The following is a 19853-nucleotide window of genomic DNA, read 5'->3' as shown; positions in this document are numbered from 1 at the left end:
GTTAAGCCACAACATGTACTGCATTTGTTACATACTGAGCCACATTAAGCCTTAACATGGATTAACAGAACTGTCTCAGAAGATTCACTGAAGCAAGAGTGTCCTTCTGCCAGGCTGAATTTGGCCCACCATCTCTAATTCTGTTGAATTTAATAAGATAAACATGTCTTTTCACTTCCTTACTGCAGATAAGGCTGACAAAACATTCTGGAATCAGTCACTAATTTTAAGACCTAACCATTCAGTCAGCCAGGCAAACGGAAAAGAGAAGCTTTTCTCATTAAGTAATGTCTAAGGGAAAGTTTAAATCTGTATTCCAATAAAACATCTTGGTATTTGTTGCTACAGGACCCAAGCATGCAACAATGCATTGTGCATTTTAAAAGCAGTCTCACAGAAAGAGATGTGTATGTTCACAGAAAACAGACCCTTTTTTTCTGTAAATGTTTACACAGGAACCTTTGGCAGAGAAATCCCCTGACATTCAGAGATGTTTGTCACGGGATCTCTTTGTTTCTTTTTCATTCTAATAATCTCCTGCTCCAAGCTGAAGTACTAGTGTCCACTATTTTAAGTTAGTGAGGATTTATATCTTGCCTACACTGATTTTTATAAAGATTAATTTATCAGCTGACTTGGTTTGTTTATGTAAATTGTCCTTCTTGCCTAATTTCCCACAATATGTAATAGGACAATGATGTGAGAACCTCTTCAGAGTTGAACTGCTTCAACTACCGAGGCTGAGAATTCGCTGTCTACGTGCAGTGGCTATGTAATAAGAACACAGCCTTTCAGTTGCTATTCAAGACACTGGCATTTTTTAGAAAGTGAGACAGGTCAATGTAGAGGAAGATGTATCCATTACACCTACTGCTTCAGTGGCTTCCATTGTGGAAGGAAACACCATCCTTTGCATTGTCATTATATTTATTTTAATTGATACACATAAATTGACAGTGAGCCCTATACATGATGATCAGAGTCTTGACTCTTAAAAGCCAAAGACAGAGCTTCCTCTGAGCTCAGCTTCTTCCTTTCATCTTTATTCTGCCAAGTTCTGTGCCTAACAAAGTTGGACAAACTTTTTAAAGTGCCAAGGTTGAAAAATATAAAACTGACAACCAAGGCTGAAACTGAGAAACGATTCCAGGAAAGTCACACTTCATCTTCTCTCGTTTTTTACTTGCAACTTCTGCAAGAGAAACCTACACCACACTGCTCCCTCCTGCCAGCACGCCACCAGCACGTTTCCCAAAGGTGTCAGCAGCACCAGTAGTTTGTACAGATTCAAACCACAAATGCCACCTCCACACAGAAAACACTACAATGCATAAAGAATGGTCCCTAGCACAATCACCTTTTGCAACAGAACAAAACCCGGAGAAATTACAAAGAATAGAGAGGGCAAGGAGATGTGAAATCAGCAGCAGCAAAGAAAAACAGAGAGAAGGTTAAGTGGAATAGGAGAGTACAATGTCTTCAAGTTTAAACAGAAGACAGAAGAGGAAAACACAGGGAGAAGGCCTGGCTTATGAATGAAGTTAAAACCAAACTCCTTTCCAAAATAACAACTCCAAGGTTGTGAATGTAGATGTAAAAGCAAGCCTAAAAATGTTGTACTCCTCATTATCTCTATTCCTTATCTTTCTTAATACCCTGCTCCCCCCTCAAAAAAGGGGACGTGTGTGTGTCAGGAAGCTAAACTATACGTTTGCAGGGCAAACCAGCACTACCATGGACCTTAAAAAAAGAATAAATAAAACCCTAAAAATGAACTCCTGTGCTTTTCAGATCTTCCTCTGTTCAAGGACTTCCCCTTTCGGAGAAAGTGACTTTAACCACAGATCAGAAATGAACATCAGCCTCCAATGATGGCAAATTTCCCATTTAAATTGATTTAAGAACACATCACATTTAACTATAGGAATGAGGATCTAATTTACACCTGAAGATTGCTTTGTATTTGTACTGTTTCTGTGTATTCCAGTAAATTTACCTCACAGACTAAGAGAGGTAGATAGAAACTGTAACAGATTCACTAAGATCTTGGGTCTAAACTAAACATTAAGTTAATGCAAAAATATAAGACATATGAATACCAGAACATTTGCAATAGCTATGCAAGGCAGCAGAAATTGCAGGTGTTCAAAATGCAGTCATTGAACATAAAAATTGTTACAACAGACATATCAGTAAACACAAACAAACAAAAAAATCTATGAAGAATAAAACATTAACCTTGGTGTGGTATTGACACAATCATTGGTGTTAGTGCCAGGAATGATAAACAGAGGGAAACGGCAACCAATTAAGAAGGTATGTGCACTTCCCTTAATTTATTTCTTTCCAGATTAATTCAGGCCTTTATATCAGGAAAACAAAACAAGGAAATTGCCTATCTGTTTTAAGACCAAGACTTTCCAGCAATAACATGTAAAACTGATATGAACAGTTGGAAAAAATAATGATCTTGTTACAGTTATTATTCAAGATTTATACTAGTTTCTAGAAGCCATCCAAATACTATAAATTCAAAGAAAAAAGCATACTATCAATAACAACTATACTATGATACAGTGGTATAGATGCAATAAATAATACAACTAGAACCAGGTTTTTGCTGGTTTCTTACCATGACAAAAGGCAACAGCAAGAAAAGTGACAAAACTACTCAAAGGGGCAAGGACCTTAATTTCATGTCTGAAGAATGTAAAAGGAAATGGATGTTAAACATGTGCTACAAACTTTCTGAAATCCTTTCTATGGGATATTGTTCCTAAGGAGCGTTGCATGTGAAGAGGATTGCTTGTTGCTCAGAAGTATATTTGATCCTGCCAATTATTTCTAAGTCTTTATTTATCTTAAACATCTTCCTGGGAATGGATTGACTAGAGAAACCAAACCAGCTGATACCTCTGCCCCAGAGCACAGAAGAGCCATCTCCTCACTTGCATTCTTTGTTTAACATACTTTTTTCCATGAAAAATTCAAATCATTAATTCCTTTCCACAGCATCTTTCTTGCTTTATTGTCTGTTCTGTGAACTTCAGGTAATTGTGGGGCATATTCTAATGTGATATGCCAGTGATTCAAGCATTTACATGTTATTCTATCCTTCCTGATTTCTGAAAAAAGTTTGTGAGTTTGGGTTTTCTTTTGTATTTTTTCTTGTGGGTTTTTTTCTGTTTTATTTTAATTATTATTTCCTCAAGTACAAGGAAGCTAAACCTACACGTAAGACTGAAGCTCTGACAATTTGCACTGCTGTGGTCCACTACAAGAACAAATTAAAACATTACATACATTAGCTTATGTTCTAATAAGTCTAAGGAAGCTTTCAGATGAATCCAGCTTTGACCTCACCTGTCCTGTATCCTGTGTTGTTGAGGTACACTGCGAATGTACGTATCTCATGCTGAGCCTGCCACGATGGGGAAGAACAGTTCTCATTGTTAGTGTAAGTGTTGTGGTTGTGGACGTACTTCCCTGTAAGAATCGAGGAGCGAGATGGGCAGCACATGGGTGTTGTCACAAAGGCATTGATGAAATGAGCGCCTCCGTGTTCCATGATCCGCCTCGTTTTATTCATCACTTGCATAGAACCTGAAGGAAGGAAAACATCTCAGAATTATTTTCTCGTTTCAATCACTAGAGCAAACTAAGAACTTGTGTTAAATCAGAGACCAGAATAGAGGCACAGGTAGTAAAGGCATTGTAATCTCACAGTGAATCCAAATCCAAAGAGATTATTCTCCCCGCTCTAGTGAAGTTCTCCCATTGGGAGGGCTGGATATTGAAGTCTTAAGTTAAGATTTGACTCAAATTTGTTGCTATTTCGTGAATTTTCTAATTTCTCTCTTAACTCAAGATTTACCACTCAACTATCTGTACCATCTGTGCAGCCTTTCTGCAACAACTAGTACTGTTCCAGTAGCAAAACAAGAACCAGCCTGAGTTAGGCTGAGACAACGTGGCCTGAGGATGAAACTCATTTGGTGCAGCAACTCTAACCAAAGTCTGCAATACTCCTTAAGCATTATTTCATCTGTGGTTTCAGAAGATACCTCATGCACTGCCTTTTGTGTCAATCTTCTGCAAAAAGCTGAGGATTGTCATCATAGAATCAAAGAATCATTGAGGTTAGAAGGGATGTCTGGAGATTATTTAGTGCCAGCCCCCACTCAAGCAGGGTCTGTCAGAGTTGCTCTCACACTCTTTTCCGTAATGTTTGCTATTTAAGACAAAACTTTGGAAAAAGGCTGGATCTTAGACATCCAGCCAGTTAAATCTGAATCCATATCAGAGTTCTTCCTACATGCAGAAACACCAAGGATCAGAAGACAAAAGACATTTACTTTCCCTCATCTGTCAGTGCCTGACGGTTAAAACTGCATCAGAGTGTGTTATACCTGATCTAGAAAGAATCTCCATTTTCCAAAGAAGTTGTAATGGCACCTGTCATCAGCATGACTTTGCAAAGGACAGTAAACCTTTCCATCACCAAACCTCTCCTCGTTTTGAGCAGGGAAAGCCAATATCATGGAGATGAAGGTAGGGGTTCATTCTGGAGTGGGGTTGGGGTTAACTTACCCAAGGTTGCATCAATAGCTCAATTTTAATCAAAATATCCTGCAACCATCTGGCACAAGCTGTATGTTGTTTCTATCAATAACAGGTTTAGGTTTCTTCTAAGCTCTTTAGGCAGAAATTTCATTATGAAATTGCAACAGTAAGTTGATTTGATACAAGGCACACTGATATAACCAGAAGTCAAAACCTAGAGGGGAAATGGTAATAAGCCACAGTCGAAAAATCACTCTCTTGCACCATGAAGGTTAATCACTACTGTAGGTCATTTCATCTAAAAATTGCCATGGTCTTAGTCTTCTTGGGATCATTTTGTTGGAATTAATATAAAAATAAATTGAAACATCTGTTTGTGCATTTCTCAGGTGAGAGCACATCTGTTACATCAGTTTGTGACAGGAACCAAGGCAGGTTATTGCACTCTCCCTTTAGAATTTGCTAAACTTCACATATCTAAAATAAGTTTCTAAAGCAAGATGTTTTGCTTCCAAAAGTGAGTTAAATATTGCTCAAAGGCACTAACAATTCAGTTAACAACTGTAACAGTCAATTATACATTAGGTGAGCCTGAAAACTGTGGATATTTCCTGAGTGCTGTCTTACGAGCTAGCCCAAGCATAAACAGGCAGAGGGAAAGAATGTTTTGTCATTCCAATATTAAAATACAATTTAACAACCTCTTTAAATGACAGAGGCATCTGTGCATAAATAACAGTACATGTTAAGACTCCCCTTGGGGACAGTAACCTCCTTTAATAAAATTGCTGTAATGACAAAGCCCTATATATCAACAGTCTTTAATACAAAAACATATGATCTAATCTGCTTCCCCGGCTTGAGAACTAACACAGAGTGACAGATCAGTGGAAGGTAAAAATCCAGGATACTCTTCAGTACAGTCTTAAATAGGCCAGCTTTAAATATTTTAAACAGCATTAAACCAGCCAACCAAAACTTATTTTCTCCACCTCACCTCCAATACAAACACATAATTGTGAGAAAAAGTAGAAATTGATCTTTCTGTGACAGAAGATTAGTTATGTGTTAATCAGCAACTGGTACTTGACCAAATTACCTTTTGAGTTGGAAAACCTTCTGGGGTTTCATTAGTGGATATACCAAGTGAAGTCGTGCTTTGAAGTGTCAATATTTAACTCAGAAAATATTCTGTTACCTGTCTAAAATCACTGATAATAAAGAAAAAATATTTAGTAGTTAACTGCGAAATTTCTAAGCTATTTTATAAAAATATCCCTTGGACTACAGTGAAAATATGAAAGTTCAATCTACTTGAAACATTCAAGCTGCTCCCTGAGCAATGTGAAGCAAAACCTATGTTGAAATTTGTGTGGTATCCGTAACTTTGCTTAGCATGTCTTTACAAGTTCTGTTAGGGATAACACTCATATTTTGGCTAATCTTAATGAAGAAAATATACCATTTGTTTATGAGACAATATTGATTTTTATCATTGTGTTTTGTTGTCAGAAAGCTGTTGTAACAAAGCTCTATGGCCAAAAACTCCATGTACGATAACTAAGAAAAATTATCTTCCATGCTACTTCTAGGAGTGCTTCAAACAAAGATGTAGGAACACACAAACCACCTCTCCCTCAGATTTCTCTAACATAGCTCAAGTATCTTCTAAATAATCAGATCTTTCTCCAACTACGAGATAATGAAATAAATTGGTTTGTTAAACCACAGCAATATTGTAGGCAAACCTAATCAAACTGGAGATGCCGAGTCCATCACACATGGGACATCAGCCTTATACTAAGTTGGACTTAAATGGCTCTAATGGCGGGGGGGGAAGTCTAATTATTTCTCCTTGTCAGTATATTCCTCTTCTTTATATTCTGCCTGTCAGGATAACTCTTTTGATTAGATACTCAGCTGAGTGCATATGTTTCCGTAGTTCTTGGTGTTCTCATTTGTCTCCATTACAATTTACACTCATTCTCCTTTGATCTGGAGATTCTGCATCTTTTTCATCAGCCCTTCATCAGTCTTCTCCTTTTTTCAACACAAGACTAAGGTCTGGTTTCCCAAGTAAATTAACTCATGATTAATAGCAGTGCAAGTTTTAAAAATGAAGAAATAAAAAAAATGGTACTTCTCTCTTGAAAGGATGACATTCTGTTTCTGGTAAACTCCACCTGCTACTGGCATATTGTTAAATCTATCCTAAATAATGTAAATGCTGTTAGGAGCACTTGAGATCGCATTGTCTTCCTTTTTGCCTCAATATTAGCCACAAAAGATCAATGAAACTCACAACACCCACCAGTTCTAGAACACTTTTATAAATAGATCAAATCTCAGTTATGCACAGCTCTCTCCTCTACACTTTTAGGGGACACAGCTTCCAAGTTTTCTCTAGTTTTTATTTGTAATTCACATCTTTTTTTCATCTTTCTTAAATGCATTAACTCCAATCCCAACAAATGGCAATTCTGATTAACTTGGACAGCTCATCAGACAATAGACAAGAATAAAAATGAATTCAAACAAATATTGGGTCTCACAAAGCCATTAGTGACAAATGGTGAATATCACATCTCAGCTTCATCAAACAGATTTTCCTTAGTCAGATCCTAATTTGTGTGGACGCATGCCCGTTATGCTTAAAATGGGAAGATTATGGGAGAAGAGAAATACACTGCCCAAAGGACTTAAGACAATTGCATCAGAAACATGCAGACTAGCATAAAATAGAAGATGATAAATATTTTAGGACCACCTCCAGAGCCTGCAAGATAATTGACTTCAGTTCTTTTGAATATATATTATTGAAGCTGCTTTAGTTGTGATCCATATAATCCTTTTTTTTTAAAAAAAGGGTGACAACAACAACAAAATCTTCTGATCCGACTAATCTGAATTACACCTGTATTTGGTGAGGTTACTGCCGTAGCAGGCTTTCTCACTGCCTTTGAAAAGACATCTAGGATAATGCAGACATACACTAATACCGATAAAAATGAAATATCTGTAAGAATATCGCCACATTGTTTTGATTCAGTTCTGAACTAGATGAGTAAGTGGATATGTAATACACGTTGATTAACTGTACTGTTGTGTTCTGGTTCTTCTGGGAGGTCCATTTTCCATTTTTTCCCCATCTGTACTAGAAATTTTATACATTACCTGTCAAAAAACCCCACCAGACCACACATATGCAAGCTCTCATCTTCCAGATGATCCAGGCTTTGTACTCACTTAGAAGTGCAATGCAAAACACAAAATTTCAATGCAAAAAGTAATATAATAGAAAAAATAATAGAAATTGGTTTGTGTTTATCACTTCTAACTACAGACAACGTTTGGTAGCGAGATGTTGCTCCAGGTATCAGAACAAAATCCAGACTCTGTCAGTTAAATTCATTATTCCAAATCATTAGGCAAAGTGTGCATTTAATCTTCATCTCCTTTCTTCAACAATTACCATAGCATTGAATAACACAGTAGAACCTTTTCATACTAAGTGATTTTGGTCAGTAATTAACTACACATCTAAATGGACAATAGCAAGAGTAGTACAACTATGTTAGGTAACATTTAAATAATTAAAATTAAAATTGTATATATAATGAATGTCTGCAATTACACACAAAAAAATTGGGTAATTACACAGTGCAATAATCAGTTATGAATTTAAACCTACTGCTTTGGCATGTAGCTTCCCAGGTTATACTTGCAATTGCCAGAAGCATAGTTCAGGTGTCTAGATGATGACAGATAGGCAGGAACCTCAGATTTCCACAGAAACAGGAAGTTAGACATTTTAAATTCAGACTAACTTTGCTGGTTTTGAACTGCATACAGAGGAATGCATTTTCTACATAAAGGTCGGTTTAAACTTTTGCTACTTGTTCTTCCTATTGTTTTTCACACTGGAAAAAAAAGGTCATTGTTTTGAATGCAAGAATCTAGCTTCAAGAAAAAGCAGTGCCATACTCCTTAGCTACAATTTTTATGTTGGGCTCTTACCAAGTTCTACATCCTGATCATCAGTAAGAACAAGGATGATGTTTGGGCGGATGTTTCTACGGTCTTTTTGAAATCTTCCCTTCAGACGTTGATTTAACAGGAAAGCCGAACTTCCATCCAACAGTGATAAAACAGTCATCATGAATAATCCAAGGACAATACTATGCTGTGCCATATTGTGCTGATTTAGTGCTCTCTCTGAACAAGGTAGGTTAAGGGCTTCTATTTCTTTTTTGTTTGCAGGTCTCCTGTAAGTGAGAAGGAAATAAGTATTTATTTATACCTTGACCCTGCTGGCCCCCACAAGGAACAGTAAGGTTCTCTCCAAGAAAGTAAAAAGCAATATGGTTAAAATAATCTAACTCCCATGAAAAAAAAATGCACCAACAAGAAAGCAATTGAATGTTTTTGTAGTTCCAGCTAGAAGCAGAAACTTGAAATATTCACAGTTCATAAGTCATTATCAAGTTCAAGGATTTATCAGGGTATCAAACTCTTACTTTTGCTTTGACACATAGAAAAAGCTTCCTTAAGGTCCAGGGATGGTTTGAGATGTCATTTTTGATTATTGTGTCAAAAATGCTGAGATTGAAGTAATATCCCTTCAGCAGGTTTCCAAATGTAATTGTTTAAAAAAATATCATTACTGTTAACGAACACATCTGAACACATCTGAAGGCCGATTACTGCTGATGTTTGAGAATGGATGCACCAAAATGCCTTGCAATGCCTGTGACTTCATCATACACACAGTGCCCCAGAATTGACTGGTTTGCAAACCAGAGCATGTCTGACTGGTACTGCTCCTGTGTGAGCCAGTAACAAATTTTTAACAATTCCTACAAGGACATTCCAAAAACTAAATAAGCATTCTAAAGAATTTGTTTAATCAGTTTTGCTCAGTGATCTTCTGGTATAAAAGGTTTTTTTCTCTTGCTCTCAGTAGTTACAATAACAGTAAGAAACCGTATTGAAAAATATTATGTACTAATTATTTCATCAGATCCAGTGATCAATCAGTCAGTTTTTTATGAATTCCCTACTTGCTGTCTGCCTTTTCCTGGACTGGTGCCAACAATCTCTTGTAATGCAGTGAAAAATCAATTAAAAGTGACACAAGGGAGACTATCTGCTTTTTGTAAAGACCAGAAATGCCTGAGTAGAAAGAACCTAGCACAGTGTGTTTTACCCAAAGAAATACATTGGCTATTCTGTCCCAAAAGCCACTTGGGAAAACAGTTTTTCCTCCAGCAGATTATTTCATAGCTACATTATTACTTCATCTCTGTCAGCGTCTGGTTTTTGAGATAAACTTTGATTAAGAAAGTTCTCATAAAATGGCAAACCCATTGGTCTGAAAAATTATACTGGCGTTCTAGGCTTATTTAAGAAATGCACATTGAATTTTCATATAAGTCAACAGATAGATAGCTACAGCATGATGCAATATTTATTGAGGCTGCTTTCCAAAAATGTACACTAATAGGTTTTTGAGGAATTGCAAAACCTTTCTTCCTTACGAGTCTCTCTAGTGAATTGCACAGGCAGGTAAAATTATTCTTTTTTCATAGAAACTAAAAATGGATTTTAACTATCCCAGCACTTGTTCCAATGGGTAAGGTATGAGAAAAGTCCAGCTTCCTAAGTTTACAGGTAGAGCTTTAATACCTTTGCTGCTGCTCAGAGATTTGCTGGGCTATAGCAGGAGGAACACTGACAAGTCCTATCAATTCTCATTCCTTATACTCAGAATTCCATCTGCAGCAGTACACCTGGCAGGAATCATGTCAGATTCAACGTGTTGCTACTGTCCAGAGTAGTCAAAAGCAGTGTGAGAGGCAAATCTGGATCTGTTTCAAAAGGGAGAGGAAAAAAAAAAGTTAGTTATATTCCTGACACCAGCTTTTTGGGGGAGGGGGTAGAGAAATGGCTTATTCTCTTCCAGATAACTCTATATGTATTTCTGTTTCCAAAAAGCCAAACAAACTGACAACACAGATGTTTTCACTACATACAAACATTTTTCTGAAGGTCCAAAAGTTAACGTGGTTTTTTTTTCTACTCTATGCTAAGTCAATAGCTTCTTGGAATAACAGGGCTTGATGACATCACTTGCAGCACTTAGAAGGCTGTCCATTCTTGTTATATCTACTCATAATTACATTCACAGGGGAGTATTGTGCATATAACATCCTTCATTGCATTTTTCTCACTTCTTTTAAACAACTGCATGGAAGTAACCTCATGACCTCATTGTCTCTCTCCTCTCTGCCTGTCTTTTCCTCACAGTTTATAGCCCCTCATTCACTCCACTGTGTCTAAAAATAGAAGCTGTCCCCAGCTCAGAGAGCTCCTTATCAATCTATAAAATACTTAACACATTTGATGATGTACATAAACTGCTGTTCCACAGCTATTTTACTCATGCTTGTACGTTTACAGTTAAAAGAATTAGTCATCTCTTGAGGGGATACTGTGGGTGGAGGAGAGATTTCATGTCAAATACTACAGGCATCTTCTACTAAACCTGTTACCTCTTTCTCCACAGCCTTCTTGATGAAGATTTTTCAACTATTCGGATGTGTTATGTTCCTATTATTATCAGGGTAAACTGCTGGGAACCAACTCAAAGTATGTAATTACGTGCAAAACTCACACCAATAACTAGGTAAGAAAATTAAAGCAATTTTGGAAAATAACCTATTTCCTGGAGCATACATTCATAAGAGGCAGACATGCCACAACTAAGAGCATATATGCAGTAAAAATCTAAAAGCCATATTTAAATAGTTCTCAAAATAGCAACAGAAGAGCTTCTCACATGGATTGCCAGTGGTCAAATATAGATGGATATTTTTTTTTAAACCCTAGTCTTCGATGAACTTCAGGGAAGAAATATGACAAAGTCTGTTCATAGTTCTTTCCCCATTTCTGTCAACAAGTTTAATCTGCTACTTCAAACCAGAAGAATTCTACAGCAGTGCCCCAGTCTGCCTTCACTTTTAATATTGCACCCTCTCTAACAACGCATTTTGATCCAAGCAGTACAGATGGTCCACTGCTTTATGTGCCTCTCCAGGCCATCCTCCAATACTAAAGATGCTAAATCTGTAGTGGCTCCCATGAGAATTAGGTACGCTTCTTCTTTACTCCCAGATTACACATATGAAGTTGACAGGTCTGGTAACTCCTGTTTTACATTTAAGAAAGGGCTATCAGAAATTTATGAAGTGTTCTTCAGCTAGGTTATCTAGTAGAGCTTTATTAAGCCTGTGAAACCTCCTAGCAGGCTGTTTTAGAGAAAGTCTGGTCCTCTTATTTTCTATGGTTTATGGTTGAGTTTAACAAGTCCCTGACTCCCTTCAAAGCTTGAATTAGATACAGCTGCCTCTTTTTGTTCTTAACTCCTGGTAGCATGGGCAATGTTAATAGAACCAAACTTAATTCTCCTGTGTAACAACACAGAACATTACAGTAAGTCACATTATAAAAATGCTAAAAAGATAAGACCTGACTTCAGCACATTTATTTTATTTATAAAAGAATGGAGCCAAGTTCTGTGCCCAAGTAGCATTCACACACGGAAAGACTTTGTTTAATACTGCCCTCAGTAATTGATGTTTTACAGCAGCACAGGCAGGATACACAGTGATGCCTAGTGTCATTTCTAACTCCAGATGGTATTTCTAACATGCTATTGATTAGTATTGCTTGCCACAGATGTAACAGGCACTGTGTGCAAAACTAGTAACTGCCAGTGGATTGCACACCCTGGCATATCCAGCCCTGCTAACACAAGCTCTGGCACAACACTCCCATGCATAAGTCCAGTACAACTTCACTAAACTCCAATAATTAAGTTATTCCAGTATAATCAAAGAGTAAGCATCTGACTCTCCTTATAACAGAAAAGGCACAAACATGTAACAAATCAATTATTGTACCAAACACCTCAGCTATTCCTGCTTCAAGCCTCCTTCAATAAATTTTTTAGTTGTGTTTATATTAACTGATTTTTTAAAATGAAAAATAAGCATACTGCAGAACTCTAAATACAGAATTGGTATGGAACTTCAGCTGGCTCAGCAGCCACTACAGGAACCTTACAATAAGGGGAAACCAGTTCACGAGAAGCACTGCACACCTGCTCCAAATACAGCTGGAGCCAACACCAGGTGTATTATTTAAGCAGACTTAGGTGTGCCATTTGTCCAGCATTTAGATTCATTGAGATACATGGTGCTGGAGCCATTCCCTAGCAACCAACCCAATTAAAACCACTTTGCCAGCTAAATAGATTCAGCAGTGTTGCTGTCCTTTTAACTCTTAAGACACTCCTATATATCCAGGTTTGGTTGTAGTAACTTCTTTTCCACTGAAGCTGTCAACCATCATTTAAAACCATGACAATTTGTTTGCAAAAGAAAACCACATTTATAGATGGATTGGGAAGAATCTTGTTTGCAATCAAAAAAGGTTCTTGGGGAAAGGCTGGTATCAACATTACTGCTGTAATCTAACAACATGTTGTGTTTTCTTACAGTTTTAGACATTCTAATTTTTTTTCCTCAGGCTGACAAGAATTTAAGAGAAAAGTACAAAAATCAAATCCCCCAACCTCCATCCTAAACGTGACTCAAAGATTACAGTTGTACTGATTTACCTACACAAACTAAGGTATCTTCATTTGCAACTATCTACAATTTCTTCAGAAGTCAGGAACAGAGCTTCCAGACTTACTAGATCACCAAATCACTATTCAGATACATTTTTCTAACTCTCTTTCCTTGTGCTGATGAACTCTACACCAAAGCTAAATATTTATCACAGGGGAGCTTATTTGTTTTACAAAATCTGTTCCCTATTCCACAACTTTATTTTAAATAAAATTGAATTATAAATTAGTTATAAATTTCCCCTAGGATTTTGGATTTTAAAAGTGTTTTAAACAGCACAACATACTTTCCATTAATCCATACTATCTGTTCACTACTTGCACGCTATTATTAGAGCTTCCCAGTAACATACACAAAATTAGTTACTCCTCAGATAGGTCAAACTGCTATTTAACCACAATATTAAACACTCTTTTCTGCATTACATGCAATGATAACCCAATAACAACTTAAAAAAGATTAAGAATTTAATTCCCCTATTACACTTAGTATGTTCACATATTCATAAGCAATAAAGATACGTGTCTTTGACTTTAAAGGTGATTACATTAACCTGTATTAAGTACAGTGATAACCACAGACTTTCACTTCTGAAAATAATAGAAGGGAATACATGCACGTGCTTTTAAGACAGAAAAAGTAGGCAAGCCATCATCACCCACAGATCAAGTAAACAATTTTTTGTAGCCACACACAGAATTAAAAGCCAAAAAAACCCAAACCACACTGTGCAGATACATATGCAAACACACACAGACATTCAGATATAGATTATCCGCATACGCACGGTAATTTGCTAAACGAGAAGCGAAGCGCTATGGCATCAGTCGTCTCTGGGAACTCTCTCCCTCACAGCCACAGCGCGGCTGCCGCTCACCGCCCGCGGGGACACAGCCGGCGAGGGGGCGGCGGGCAACGAGCCCCTTCGGCAACGAGCCCCTTCGGCAGCGCCCCCGCCACAGCCCTGCTCTCGCCGCCCCCGCACGGGTTGCGGGTCGATAGCCCAGCCCTCCCTCCCCGTGGGGTCAATAGCGACCGGGCTGGCACCCACGGCGCCGGAGCGGGCAGCAGCCCCGAGGCCTGGGGCACAGGCGCTCCGACGGAGCTCTCGCCACACCAGACGCGGCTGGCCTCGGGCAGCGGGGCCGAACGGCCTCTCCTCCAGCCTCTGCCGGTCCGGTACCCGGCGCCTCTCAACCCGTCCTCCCCATCCCAAGCCCCTTTTCTCGTAACACCTCACTCAACTTGCAGCCCCGCCCGTTCCCGATGCGGCGGGAGCGCGGCCAGACGCGCTCGCTGCCTGCTGCATTAGACCCTCCGCCCAGGCTCCCCGCTCTGGCAGCCGCGCTCGGCCCCCGGCAGCTCCAGCGGCCAGGGCACCGCCGCCCAGCCGCCCCCCGCGTCCGTCGCCGGTGAGGCGGGCGGGCTCCGGGCAGCGCGTTCCAGCGCAGCCGCCGCACTCACCCGCGGAGCCGGCTCAGCCGTGCCGCGCTACAGCCGGTGCTCTCGCAGCCCGCCCGCGGAGCCCGGCGCCCGGCGCAGCGCAGAAGCGCATCCTCCGGCGCATCCGAAGCCTGTTTCCCGAAGGAGCGTTTAGAGGAAGCGCTCGGGCGGGTGCTGCCCCCGCCTCTTCTTCCTCCTCTCCCTTCTTCTCCTTTTCCCGTTTAAAAAGTTCATTTACCTCGAGGATCCTCCTCCCGGGATTGACGCAATGCCCCGGCGGCGTGCAGAAAGGAAACCTGTTCCACCAGCCCCTGGCTCGTTCAAAGTCCGGCACCGCGGGCTGCGGCTCTGCCCTCGCGGCAGAAGCAAAGCTCCGCACCCCAGCGCGCACGGAGGACCGGGGAGGGCGCAGCGGCAGCCCCCCTGCACCGGGAAGGGGTCGGCGCTGAGCTGCCGCCGGCTGCAGTGAGACTTTATAAGCAAAGGAGATAGTTCACGGAGAGGTGGAGAGAGTGAATTAATTGCCCCTCATATGTTATGCTCTTCTTGTCTCCTAGCGCCAGCATTTGCTGAGCGGGGCCCTCGCAGCTAATTGCTCGCGTTCTTCTAAGCGCTGGTGGGCGGAGGAGGGAGAGTGGCAAACACCTCACCGGCTGAGGTGCACCACGACACCTGGCCTCAGCAGGGGAGGCTGATGCCTTCTTAACATGTTGGTAACGTACTTTCATCCACTTGTGCAGTTGAAATTAGATACAATATTCAATTAAGAAAAGCTTAAACAAGCTCTTCGAAGTAGGGATTGTGTTTACAACAGGTGCTGTCCACACTGTTTGTACATCTGGAATGTAACAGTCTTTGGATAAATAACTAAACAGATGAGAGATTCAGTGGATTGATTCACGACCTCTTCAACAGATATCTTTCAAAGATACTGGTACATTAATATGTGAATAAAATATCAAAGTATAACATTTTCTTCTAGCATTCTCATGCTGATAGTCACACATGCAGCACACGTTACCTCAGACACTGCTGATACTTATTACATCTAACAATGAATTATCCATGGAAGAGGCCATAGATCAAGTTCCAATGTATCTGTAAGGTTGTTTTTTTTAAAAATTGTATCTTTAGAATATGCATTAGAAAACATGCATCTGAAAATAAAAAAGAACTTTTAGTGTTGCATCATTCTGTGATTAAAATAATAGCTTAAAGTGGTTTATGTGGTTGAAGAAATGGACAGGATATATTTTTCCTGGGCAAGAAAACAATCAGTAGAATAGAAGAAGTAAGAAACAGATTAGAAGAAGATTCTATCCTTTCCATTACTCAAGGCAAAATACACACACAGCTGCAGAACCAGCTTAGAAAGATGACGGTTCCTGAAAATCCATAGGAAAAAGACAAGCTGTAGTTTAAAGGATGGGAAAAGCCAGAGGAGACTCACTGGAAGAATTATAGCATTCCAGAAGTAAGTATTTTGGAAAGCAATGCAAGTTGTATGAGTGTGTGTGTGTGTGTATATACATATATATATATATTTAAGCTTCTGTCACATCTTTGACTTGCTTGAATTTTTTCCTTACAACAAGCATTGCCTCCAATGACTTAATTCAGACTTTGCTGAATTAAGGCACCAAGAGTGTTGCACAGATAAGAATAAACAACACAAGTGAAGAATTTTCTGTCAGTACAACTGTGTCCACACTAGGGGCTGCAACAGTCTAACTGTCTTGGTACAAATAAACTGCTCCCTATCAGGGAGTTACACTAATACAAAAGCTGTGTGTAAAACAGGAGCTACACCTTGCTAACACTTTGATAAAATTGTTACATCACACTCTGAGATAACACTTGACCTCTTGGTAGCGGCTCTCATCTCACAATAAAACAATTTACAGACAATTCATTTTTATGACACGTGTGAGCTTCAGTGTTCTGATTCTGCACATTTTAACATGAATTAGAGTCAGATAAGGCAGCTGAGTCACCCAGAGCCAAACAGACTTCCAGCAACAAGGCCAGGAACTGAGCCAGGAAGCCAGCATTTGTCTGTCCTAGCCACAGGCCAACAGTTTGCCAGCTGCAATACACAACTTCTACTAACTCTCTCCAAAGGGAAAGAAAACAGTAACTACCAAGACAGAAGAAGATACAGTTTGCTACACAGTGGTCCACATTTGACATTGGAGAAGACAACAGACAGGCTCTCTGTTTAAGCAGGTGGGTTTTTCCTAGAGCACTGTAAATAGGATTTTTCATTATCAGTAACACAAAATGCAACATAAAGCTACATTGTTAATTTTGATTAATATAAACTACAAGCAACAAAGATACCAAAACCAGTATTAGTGACATTAGTATAGCAATCTAAATTTGATTTAACAACACTGGAAAATCTGTCAAATAGATCATTCCTTTCAATAAAAGGCTATATTCACCTCACAGTGAGTGCATGTAATTTCCATTAATGTTAATGGGAGTTATGCAAGTGCATTAAGAGGATAATATACCCCCTGGTCTGAGACAACCCTGCAAAGTGAAAGGTGCTTCCTCTTGAAGAGAATGGCGCTTCCATCTCATGCATTTCAAAAGAACTTGTTCTGGCACTGTTACAAAACAGAGTGGATAACAGCTATTATGCATACTTGGTGAATAGCTTCCAAAGATGGAGCAGTTTAGTGATTTTAGCTAGTTTTCCTATTGCCAAAAGTTGAGGGATATAGATGTAAGGCAACCTGAAAACTTATTGGTACAATGAGGAAGGAACTTTGTAGGTATCTGCTTTTAAAATAAAACAAACTCTCTTCATTCACTAACTGGAAAAGGATTCCATTGGTGTCTATGGATCATCACAACTGATCAGGAGTTCCAAAGATAAAATGAAGAAGCCAGATCATTCTCTTTCACTCCCACACCAGAGCTTTCTCGCTGTGTATCACCAATTACATTTCATCTACTTCTCATAGTATGCCATTGGACAGCTTGAAGTTACTTTACTGCACCTCAAATAACAAATGTTGCCTATCATCTAAATAATTTGTCTAAACAAATCCCAGAATATACCTATTGAAATTAGGAAAAAAACAGACACATGAGTATTTAAATATCATCACATGTCTATCTGTACCATTAGGGACATAAACCCCTTCAAGAATTTTACCTACAGTTCCTCAGCCCACCTTACTTTCAAGTAGTGTTGCACAGGAAAAGATACTGAACAATGCATATTGGTCTGTTAACTACAGGTTGGCTCATAAAGGGGAACTACTTTGCTCCAGTCTGCAGATAGTGGGGATCCACCCTGTTAGCTTTTTGTCATTTCTGAGACAACAGCTGAAACCCCAGGGTGTAACAAGCACTCACATATAGGGATCTGCCCCCACCCAGAGTGAAGCACAATGGGAAGAGGGATATAGAGAAGAAACTTCTGGGAAACAACATGACAGAGAGTATAAAGTCATTAAAAAACCACCCAAAAATAGAAGATAGGCAACATGCTGTGTGAGGCATGTCTTTTTCACTGTTGCCAAATACATTGTGCTTTCAGAGCTCAAATATTGTTCTCTTCTCATGTTACATGAAATAGAGAAGAGCTGGCTTTCACATTTTTACATACTTCAGTCAATGCCTTCCAACTCTTCTTCAGACTTGCTAATCTTTATAGTAACTCACCATGCATAAATCTCTCAAATCATTAGGAATTTTGATTTCTTCTCTCTGCTTTCATATTTTTAATGTATACACATGTTCTGAACCATCTTTAAAGACCTAGAAGTACAGCCAGCAACAGAACCCAAGTCTGAGATCCCTTTGCTTTCCATCAGTGTAACATTTTACAGGAATCAGTCTTGAGTTACACTAATTACACTGGTCAGACTCCTTAAGGCAGTATAGAGTTTCATTTTTTACTTCTTTAAACAACTGCACTTCGGTTGTATAAAATGTGTAAGTACTGCTTCACAACACTAGAGCAAAATGCTATTCAGAAGGCATAAACAGCACAATATGCTTCACTCCTTGATCCTTCACATTGCATGCATTTTATATGGCAGCTCAATATGATTTTGTGGGCAATTGCTCCACTCTCAAAGTCAAGCTGCACTTTCTATAAATATACAGTCGCATTATGGGGGAAAATGGATGATATGTTTTGAGGTGCTAAGAAAAGCAAATGAGAAAGAAAAAATTCATGTTGCTTGACTGATCCAAATGCTATGGAAAGAAATGCATTATGTTCTTCTGTGTGGAGAGAAAGATTAAGCATGGTGTACTGTATGAATTTAGTTACAACTGTGAGTATACAACGTGTCAAGATGTAATATAATTCTAGTTTCAGATTAATCAAATTACTTTTGATCATAACTCATAACAGTAGATGCAAGTTACTTCATGAAATACTGAATCAAGAAAGATGATGGGAAAGTCGCAACTGTAACAGAAGTAACACCCCAGTGCATCAATAAAAGTGATGGCTTATCTATTTGGACAATAAACTCAAAACAAACCTTTCCTGTGAAGTCAAACAAAAATTTGTAAGAACACACTATTGGAATGATCCTGAAGTTTACATACAAAATCAATATATGTGTTCTGAACATTAAAATAAGTCTCAAAGAAGCATATGACAATCTATACAGAAGATGTAAATTCAATGAATCATTGTTGGTCACAAAGCACACGTGAAGAAGAAAAGGGAACAGCTTTAAAAAAAAAAGCAGACCTCCTTTTGCCCATTTCTGAATTATCCTTAGAACAGCTGCTTGTAATCCAGCAATGATTTAATAATTTGTTTCAATAAAGTTTTGGGGTTTTGTTCTTTTTTTAAAACACACCCTGGGCCCAGTTTTCCCTTGTAGGTTTTCAATATATTCTAGTGTGTTACTCAGGCTGCCTCCTGTTCCAATACTTGGATGTTGAAAAGGTACAGAGTGGAGGAATAGGACAATAATCAACTGAAGACATTGTTTAACTAACGGTTAGCTACAATCTCAGCATAAGTTGGTATATGATGAAAAATGCAAAAGACTCATATATGAATAACATTTCCTAAGAAAATAGTGAAGTATGTAATGATAAAATACTCTGTACTTATCTAAAACCAGCTGTGCTCCAACTTTAAAGTACTAAAGCAGAAAATTCTATAATCAG

At 38.9% G+C, this 19853-nt stretch overlaps 1 protein-coding gene across 6 annotated transcripts in view; it reads right to left on the bottom strand.

Annotated features, from left to right (window-relative positions):
* The window catches only part of SULF2 (sulfatase 2), a 130324-nt gene that overhangs the window by 51103 nt on the left and 59368 nt on the right, over positions 1 to 19853 (bottom strand). For 3 of the 6 annotated variants that reach the window (XM_062009247.1, XM_062009249.1, XM_062009250.1), the window contains 3 exons: positions 10249 to 10430; positions 8581 to 8828; positions 3364 to 3603 (listed from right to left, as the gene is read on the bottom strand). In XM_062009247.1, coding sequence (XP_061865231.1) covers positions 3364 to 3603; positions 8581 to 8755 — 415 coding nt within the window. In that variant the 5' untranslated portion in view covers positions 8756 to 8828; positions 10249 to 10430. Of the gene's footprint in view, positions 1 to 3363; positions 3604 to 8580; positions 8829 to 10248; positions 10431 to 14043; positions 14180 to 14720; positions 14906 to 14937; positions 15006 to 19853 lie in introns of those variants that run through there. The other 3 variants (XM_062009252.1, XM_062009248.1, XM_062009251.1) reach the window with 3 other exon arrangements.

Source organism: Colius striatus, chromosome 16 (assembly GCF_028858725.1).
Source record: "Colius striatus isolate bColStr4 chromosome 16, bColStr4.1.hap1, whole genome shotgun sequence".
Classification (NCBI taxonomy): Eukaryota; Metazoa; Chordata; class Aves; order Coliiformes; family Coliidae; genus Colius; species Colius striatus.
Note: the sequence above shows the minus strand (reverse complement) of the source record. Positions and strands in the feature narration are given on the sequence as shown.